This window comes from Apaloderma vittatum, unplaced genomic scaffold (genome assembly GCF_000703405.1).
Source record: "Apaloderma vittatum isolate BGI_N311 unplaced genomic scaffold, ASM70340v1 scaffold33486, whole genome shotgun sequence".
NCBI classification, from domain to species: Eukaryota; Metazoa; Chordata; class Aves; order Trogoniformes; family Trogonidae; genus Apaloderma; species Apaloderma vittatum.
In genome coordinates, this window is record NW_009721760.1 from 1 (window position 1) to 8987 (window position 8987).

Here is an 8987-nt window from a genome sequence, read left to right on the forward strand (position 1 = left end):
GAGGTGAGCGGGAAGCCGGGGCTGCCCCGCTCTGAGCTGCCGAGTGGGGGGCTCCGTGCCCGTGTTTCAGGTGGATACCTCTCAGGTGGGGTGTTGCCGCTCCATAAAGAAGCTAAATTGAAATTCCCACTCTAATGCAGTTTGCAGTAATGAACCCAACTTGGTCTTAACTCCTGGCTGTCCCTGCTGGGCTCCTCTCCATCTACACGGTGCACCATGTACTGCACCTGAGGTTCCTGTTTACAACTCATTGAAAAAAACATACTAAAGGGTTCTAATGCGGGCAGTACTTTTAACCCATAAAGCGTATGTGGCCCTTACACGGTGTGGTTGTGTGAATGATAGTTTAGTTTAGCATCAGAAGAATTCTTCTGTGGGTTTTAGCCACGCCTAGGTGTGCACCTTTCCATACGCTTTTGCCTGCTGGATTTTCAGTAGCCAACGTGTTTTGAAGTGCTGTGAAAAAAGGAAAGAAGCCAAGCAATAATTTTGCAAAGCTGGTATGTTCCTGAAAAGCATGTCTTATGGTTTCACAGCTGCTGTTGCTGTTCGGTTGTTCGAAGCAGTGTCACTTGAGTAGATCGCAGTTGTTTGAATTGCTCTGGTGCTACAGGATTTCTGAACTGTGGGCATCTCTGAAGCCAAACCTGTAACTGATGAATATGTCCATATGTACCTGGAGGAACGGGAGGAGCTAGGCCAGCTCATATACTTTCAGCTGTCCTGTGCAAAATCTGACTGAGACATAATTAAAGAAGAGTTGGCAAAAAAAGCAGAGCAGAGTGCGGGTAAATGCACTCAGCTGTGCCCGGGAGGAGCTGCCAATGCCATCGCACACAGGTGTGGAAGTTTAAGCTGGGCTGAGCCAGAACAGAGCTCTCATGACCAGCTGGAGAGGAAGCCTTTTGTGCTGAGGAGTTCACAAGAAACTCCTTTTTAGAAAAGTGTGTGACCAGTTCTTTTCATCTCCTCACCCCTCTGTGTAGTGCTGTGAAGCTGCAGTTTGAAATTCTATAGATTTCTCTTTGTTGCATTAAAGGAATTGGCGCTGAAAAGGTGCAGATCCATCCCTGATGCTAGAGGGGAGAGAGTGGCAGGAAGCTGCATGTTCTGTAGTTAATTCAGTGTTAGATTTTAGGTGAATCAGGACACAGAAGCTCAATTAAAAGAAAAACAAACAACAAAGAGCACAGTTTCAGAGTGCAGTGGTTGTTCTGGAAGGTCTGTTCATATCAAACAGGTAAGAGCTGTACTGTGTTCTGGTTCCCCAGTGCTGCTGCCCTTGTTGCTCCTGGGAGGGCTTGAACTAGAGATGCGGGCGAGGGGCCAGACCAGCAGCTTCGCTGGAGCAGCTCTGTCAGGGAGCTGAGGGGCTGCTGTGTTTTACCCTCCTGAAGCCTGGGGCCACGGCTGAAAGCAACCACCATAAAGTGATTCTCCGGTTGTGAAAAATGCTTGGGGGTGGGCAATATTTTCCCCGCTGTTCCTGAAATCTGAGGTTTTGTTCTCTCCTCGTGTTCCCAAAGATCGTTCCCTAACTTGTGTGTACAGACCAGTATTCAGGATCTTGCCCGTAGCCTGTGATCACAAGCCTGATTACAGAGCATGTGCTCGGTCAGTGTTTTCTAAAAGAGCCTCTGCAATCGGCCTGTTTGTTTTGCCAGTTTTGTACGCGAGGAAGCAGCACAAAAATCTGTGTCAGCCTCTTCCTGACAGAGGCTGTGGGAGGAAGAAAGGGTTGGCAGGCAGATGGAATATTTGTCAGATGGAGAGAGGGTAATGAGGGGTGGGGGGAGAGAATGTGCTGCTGGAGGAGGTTACCTGACTGTAGCTTCACTGAAATCCTCTGTGGCTTGGAGAAGCGAGGAATGGCTGCTCTTAAGAAGGCCTGGGGAGTCCTTGTGCCCCGAGGCGGTGGCAGTCACAGTTCCTAATCTCAAGTAACCTCTGGAGCAGGTGTCTGCATGGCTGGGGATACTGAGGGGTTCTTGGTTTGGTAGCCAGGGCAAGGACTAGTTGTGGATGCGGTGCTGTCTGTTCAGCTGTGTGTCAGAGCCCGTTATGTCTGGTGGCAGCGATGCTGGCACGGATGCCGGTGTGGTCCTAGCTCCACAGCGAGAGACCTGCTCGCCTGTAGATCTGAACCCTTTTGTGGACATGTGGTTTCCTTTACAAAATAAACAGTGGGGATTTTATTCTTGCCCTTAAACTGAAGGAGAGGATGCTGGCAGGAGGAGGTTCTTCATGGCTGTTACCTGCTTTGCAGAAAATGCTCTGAAGGCGAACTGGACAGTGCCTGCTGGAACTAAGTTGGTCCAAAAAAAATAAAAATCTTCTTTTATCCAAAGGTCTGTGTGTCGTCAAGAAGGAACCTCTACAACGGCTGAACTCGGCAAGTGATGGGCTCGGAGAACAGTGCTTTAAAGAGCTACGCACTAGAAGAGCCGCCATTCACGCTGCCAACTGGACACACAGTTTATCCGGCCGTGCTACAGGATGGCAAACTTGCTTCGGTCTTCGTGTACAAGCGGGAGAATGAAGATAAGGTCAATAAAGCTGCCAAGGTACCGTGCCTGGGCCAGACTTGTCACAGTTGTCCCTCCTTTTTTCTCGGAGGGGTAGGAATCGGTTAATGAGGCTCAGACCCTTGCGGGACAGGTTGAAGTTGGCTGCAAACAACTGCCATGCAGGGGGAAAAGCTGTGAAGCTTATCGAGCGCCGCACGATGCGAGCGGTGGCGGGAAGCGATGTTCCGGTAGTAACGTCTGCACTACTTCGCAGGGTGCTGATCTTTTTCTGCAGATATAAGTCAGAGAGTCTTTCTTGGGTAGATTCTACCCAAAACAGTGTTTATTCTGTGTAAGACTTTATCTAGATGTATTATAAAAAGCTCTGCAATGAGTGAGCGTGTCGGGTGCTTGTTGATGGGCTCTGTAAATTTGGATGAGATTTAACAGATGTCTTTTTTTTTTTTTCTGGAAGCACCTGAAAACTTTGCGCCACCCTTGTCTTCTGCGCTTCCTCTCTTGTACCGTGGAAGCAAATGGGATCCACCTGGTTACAGAACGTGTGAAGCCGTTGGAGATGGTCCTGGAGGCGCTCTCCTCTGCAGAAATCTGCGCGGGGATCTATGACGTGTTGCTGGCACTCATCTTCCTGCATGACAGAGTAGGTGCCGCTGGCAGCAGTTGTCAGGGAGCCACGTGAAATGTAGCAGGAGGGCGTTGCACCTGGGCTTGGCAGGATGGCCGTCTCTGTCACGGTTCCTCACAAAAAGACAAACGCACAGGCTGAAACACACTGGGCTGAAACTGCTAAAATCACTGGCTGCCTCATAGGAGGAAGTTAACTGAAAATGCTGTGGGTTTTGGAAGAAAGGAAGCAGTTCTTAGTTCATGAACAAACATCCACTTGCAGTGCTTCTTTACTGTAGGGAAATGGGGTTGCTTGGCCTTGGCATTTATTTACAGCTGCTGCCACATGTCACAGATCGGTGCGGCCGCTCCCCTGTTCTAGCACTGTGTGTTTGCCCGGGACTGCAATTACATCCCAGCCCAGGCTCTAGCTTTTGGGCTTGGCGTTCATAGTTGGAGCTCTCCTCTAGAAATACAGTTGCCTTGCAAGGGCTGTGTCAGTGAGAGCTTTGTCTGCTCTAAAACCCCAGCCCTTCTGCCCGAGACCCGCTAGTCACCCACAAAGTCCTGAAGGACCTGTAGAATGGTGGGGTTTTCGGCAGCTTTTCCTCGGCTCCTTGCAGATGTAAGATTTTATGCCTTTAACTATCCTGAAGTCTATCATCCTCTTTTTCTTTTTCTTTTTAGGGAAACCTAACGCATAACAATGTCTGTTTATCGTCCGTGTTTGTAAGTGAGGATGGGCACTGGAAGCTGGGAGGAATGGAAACAGTCTGTAACTTCAGTGAAGCCACCCCAGAGGTAAGAGCCAAGCAAAGTGCACCCACTGATGCCTGGGAGGGGGCTCCTGGCCTGCTGCAGCTGACCAGCTATGGTGCAAAGGCCCAAGTTCTTCCAGTTGTCTGAATTTACTGTTAAATGTGTTGGCTTAGTTCCAGCTCTGACCTGAATCTTTAAGGACACCATAACTGTAAAGTACAGTGCCTACACAAACAGGAACTAATTCCCTGGTAGCCAAAAACCAGCTACTTTTCTAAGGGAGCCTCTGGGGAGAGTAAGAAATTGTTGCTTCTCTGGACTGATTTAATATCAAACCAAAACAGAAAAAAAAAAAAAAAGCTTTAACTTTTAGGAAGATCCATGTTGAAATGAATCAATAAGAAAAATAATTTTAATGCCTTCTTAGCTTTTGCTGCTGGTGTCTTCATTGATTGTTACTGGTCTTAGCAGAAAAATGACTGGTTTGGTTTCTGCTGCATGCTGTGCAGAGTCATTGCCGCAGCCTGGCACTGTGTTGGAAACGCACATTGCCTTTTCTCCCTGGGGATCCACAAATTTTTCACAAAGCGTACTGAGGGTCCCTGGCACAAATCGCTTTCCAGAAGGGATGAGGCAGACACACAGCTGGCGTGCGTGGTGGCGCACAACAGTGCAAAGAGCACAGCAATAATACCCGACTCTGAGAGCTCATGAAGTCCTTTCGCCATTCACACGGGGCAATAGGACTGAAGGGATGTGATGCCCTGAAGTTGTTTTAGGGCTGCTCGGCGCTTTGCACCGGGTCCATTTGAGCTTCCCCTCTAGGCAGGGCAGAGAGCAGAACCTGCTCCTGCTGCTTGGCACAAATAAATGGTCCAAACAGCTCATGTCTCCCCTCTTCTCCTTCCAGTTCCTCCATCATGTCAAGTCGGTGCGAGACCAGTCGTGCATCCCTCGTGAGGAGATGGTGAGTATTGTCACTGCTGGAGGAACTTCTTGCCAGCAACAAATAAAAGTGCAATGTTTGGGAAATAGTTTGCACTCACATGTTTTGTTTCCTTATGCCTGAATTGGAGGAAGTGGCTATTGGATAATATCTGAGGTTTTCTCTCTTCATTTTTTCCATCCTATCCCTGTTTTGGGAATGCTGTTGGGCACAGGGAAGTGAAATTCTGAAGGAAGAGTGATAGGACAGCAGGTTCTCATAACATTTCTTTTTCAAACACTTTGTGCTACAGCTTTAATGCTTCTAAATGACCAAAGCTTTGCAAAAATTACAGAGGAGTTGCTGCAATTGCCCAGAACCTCTGTGGTCACACGGTTGTGTAACTCTTGTAACAGCTTGGTTTTCACTCGTTAATCACCTCCTGCCCATTAAGCATTCTGTGAGTTGCTTATGCTGAAGGAGCACTTGTTCTCTCTGTCACCTGTTTCCATAGAAATGCTGAAAGCTCTTGACCGGCCGTTGCTGCCTGCGTTCATTGGGGAATTGTTTGGTCGTGACGTAGTTGCTCCTTTGGGTTATAAATTCCTCGGCAGGGATTTTTTTAGCATAATATTGTACTCGTAGAGTACTTAGTGGAGCTTTGGTGCTGTAAACAGAATTGGAGAGTGTATATGGCAAGGGGCAGGGAATAGAGATACGTGCAGACTGCCAGGTAGTTCCTAAACTCCTGCTTTGTTGATTTTTTTTTGTTTTTATTTTCAGTCTGCAGATTTCAAAATTCTGCCCAACAGCTATGGGCACGCGAGGGATGCCTACGCATTTGGAATGATGGTTGAAAATCTCCTGACGGTCCTAAATGATGAGGGTGAGGTATTTTGCTGTCAGCGGGCCTCTGTAGCTCATACCTTGCGTGCTTGGAGCTGTTTGCCTTTTCCTGCAGCTGGCAGGCGTGCTTCAGGTTCAGTGGCCATTGTAATTCTTTGTGTTTCCTACGTTAAAATGCAGGCTTCAGCTTCTCCTGTATTCCCCTTTCCCTGCGTTTGAACATGACCAGATGTGGCTGGAGGTCACCAGGCCATGTAACATGAGCACTCCCAAATCTGCTCGGCCCTGCCCCGTGAGCCGCTTCATCGCAGGTGGTGGACGCAGGCGTGTGGGTGTTGTGTGCCACGGCGAAGCAGGGGCTGCTGCCTGTTCGCAGAGAGGGAGCAGGAAGCTTTTTTGCGAGGGCAACAGCACTCTGTGGTGCCCCAGCAGCCAAACATCTTAGGAAGCGAAATGGAAATGCTATTTCCCCTTCCATTAGGGATGGATATGAGCAATTTTGCTATCAAATAGAGCTAAAAATAAAGTTTTGGGAGGGCAGAGGTCTCCTGAACATAGCTGGTTTGGTGTCGCAAAAGAAATCTAACTGTAGGTGCTCTGATTTCAGTTTCAGCAGATATTCTCTCCAGCTTTCAGCAAACCCTGCACTGTACGCTGCTGAATCCGGATCCAAAGTGTCGTCCACCACTGTCCAGCTTAGTGTCTCACGAGTTCTTCAGGTAAGGAAAAGAGTATCCTGTGTGTCGATACTGCTTATTTCTGTGCTGCAAATACGTTACGTCTGTGGAGGTGTGGTACTTATCAGATGGGCAGCACAGCCTTAATCCCTGCCTCTTACTGGGATCTCTGACAAAGAGATTTCTTAAATCAGCAGAGCTAAATCAGCAGAGCTTTATCAGCCTTCCAGAGGAGGTGCTGAGCTAGAAGTAGTGGCAGAAGCATGTCCCTCAGCCACACACAGTCAGTTGGACCTTCCCAAGCTCATGGGAGGTAGCTGGAAATGCTGTAGGAAATAAAATCATTAGTGATACGGCTGGGGCAAAGCAGGATGCGAGCTCATCCACGCTGAGCTGGGCCTGCTGTCACCGGAGCGCTGCTCTGGGTGGTGTCGTTAGTGTAGGGTGGGCATCTTGTTGTCCTCGTTGGCCCTGCTGAGGTGGTCAGAGGAGGCTGATGCCGTGTTACCCAGGTCTCCCCATGAAGTGCTGACTCCAAAGCGCAGCACTGTGCAGGCGCAGCTTTCGGGTAACGGGTTGCACCTCTGCCGGCATTCTCCAGCATTTGACTCTGTCTAGTTCTCCCTGCTAAATGAGGGATGGGGGGTTGCAGTCTCTTAGTTGTGGGTGGTTTGAAGCATCAGTAAGGATCATACTTGACAGCCTACGTTTTTGTGCTTAGGAATGATTTTCTGGAAGTTGTGAATTTTTTGAAGACCTTAACACTAAAGTCTGAGGAGGAAAAAACTGAATTTTTCAAGTAAGTGAAGGAACTGTAATCGGAAAGCCTCTTATTTCAGAAATACTCTGCTGAGTGGGATTGTAGGAGGACCTGGGAAGGCTAGTGGCCAAAAAGGTGGTTGCTCAGGTGACAGATTTTGCTTGCTTTCACAAAACATTGTTTGCCCTGTAATGTTTTGGGTACTCCAGCCAAAGTAATGATGGAATGAGGAAACCTTCACTCCCACCTCTCCCAGTTTCTTGTGAAGGGTTTGGTGTTCGGAAGGAGCGGTACCTGCTTGATACCATTCTGATAGTCGCCAGTGAGGCTGTGCACAGCCACAGGGACAGCAGTGGGTTTACCTGCTACAGGTTCTCCTGCTCTGTCGCTGGAGAATCCGTCGGAAACTGGACCGTAGTGACATGTATCACTTCGGGGGTGCTTTTCTGAATCCCACCCGGTTGCCAGCAGCTGGGCTGAACTGCAGGGCCAAGAACAGAAGCTGTCCTAGGAGTACAGGGACATGAAAAGGAAAGAATCTTTCCATTGTCCACGTTCCACTTGCATTAATGCATATCGTGTCACAATGCTGATGTTACTGGCAGAAGTTAAATTCAGGTTCTCTTCCACCCGCATTAGCAGCACTGTCTCATCTCCCACCGCGACACGGCTAAGCAGGAATCCTTTGAAAAGGATCCGTGTGCTGTGCTGTAGAGGAGAGAGCGTGGCCTAACAGCTCATCTGCTCGAGCTCTGGGGAGCAGCTCCTTGGTGGAGCTGTCTCGGGGTCCTGCTGCTTTACTCAAAGGCTGTCTGCTCACCCCGTTTCAAAATACTCCAATATGTAGAGAGAGCTTCTTTTCAGGTAGGGGGGAAAAAAAAAAAGTCTTTCTCTTGCTTCATTCTCAGAAGTAGCTTTAGTTTAGATGTGACTTTGCACAAAACGGGAAATCTAGCACCAGGCACCTCTGGAGGCTGAAGATATCTTCTATTTAGGCAGGTCTCGTAAACTGCTAATAATGGGAGACTTTTCGATAAGACATGTTGGGCAAATTAATCCTGTAGTGCCATCGCTGTGAGGGTAAAGCTGTTGTCAGTAACGGATGTCTCGGCTGCAGAAGTGCAACATCTGCAGGAAATCCTACTGTCATGGTCCCCAGGAAGTTTTCTGTAAGGGAAGCTTTTGTGTAGTAGTGGAAAAGTCCTGAAAAAGGGAGATGCTGAGAGTGTCTTTATTCTTTCACATAAAAGAGCCTGCATGTTCTTACAGAGCTGTCCTCCTGCCTGTTTTATAATCCTGTGGTCACCATCACTTGTAATTGTTAGTTTGATTTCAATAGTTTGAGACTTAAGAGGAGGAAATAAGGGGATCTCAGCAGGAGCATTCAGAATGCTTCCCGCTGTCTCTGTTACAGCAGTGATTACTGAGGGACTGAATAATTTGCTTGAAGATAGGGCAGTGTTGCCCCTTTATCAGGCAGAGGGGCTTTCACAGCAGGTGCACAGTTGCTCTTAGTCTCCTCCGAGCCTAGAGAAAAGCAGTCACTGTGAGATTTTAAAAATGAAAATCCTACTCAGAGGAGCAGTTGCACAAAATCAAGCCCTGAGACTTAAATATATAAACCGAACTCATGCTCTGTTGGACACCTCTAAAATGTGTTAGATGGAAGTGGTTTCAAAATTGGGTTACCTTTTAGCAAGGGAAAACTTCCCTTGTGTGGTGGGTGGAACAGCCTTTTCTCAAGCAAGATGAGTGAGAGGCTGCAATGGGACACTGTAAGAGATGAGGCAGGTACAAAACGAGGGGAAAGTGATACTAAGAGAAGCAGTCGTTAAAGCCTGGAAGGCTGCCTTGACTCTAATTCCTGTCTCCTGGAACGCAGATTC

At 48.3% G+C, this 8987-nt stretch overlaps 1 protein-coding gene across 1 annotated transcript in view; it reads left to right on the forward strand.

The window, feature by feature from the left end:
* The first annotated feature begins 2326 nt into the window (after window positions 1-2326).
* SCYL3 (SCY1-like 3 (S. cerevisiae)) overlaps window positions 2327-8987 on the forward strand; it is a 13797-nt gene continuing 7136 nt past the window's right edge. The window contains exons 1-8 of the mRNA XM_009871522.1: window positions 2327-2564; window positions 2983-3168; window positions 3822-3935; window positions 4804-4860; window positions 5602-5704; window positions 6272-6383; window positions 7063-7140; window positions 8984-8987. The exon at window positions 8984-8987 is cut by the window's right edge and continues 166 nt beyond it. Of these exons, the coding sequence (XP_009869824.1) occupies window positions 2400-2564; window positions 2983-3168; window positions 3822-3935; window positions 4804-4860; window positions 5602-5704; window positions 6272-6383; window positions 7063-7140; window positions 8984-8987 (819 nt within the window). The 5' untranslated portion in view covers window positions 2327-2399. The remainder of the gene's footprint in view (window positions 2565-2982; window positions 3169-3821; window positions 3936-4803; window positions 4861-5601; window positions 5705-6271; window positions 6384-7062; window positions 7141-8983) is intronic.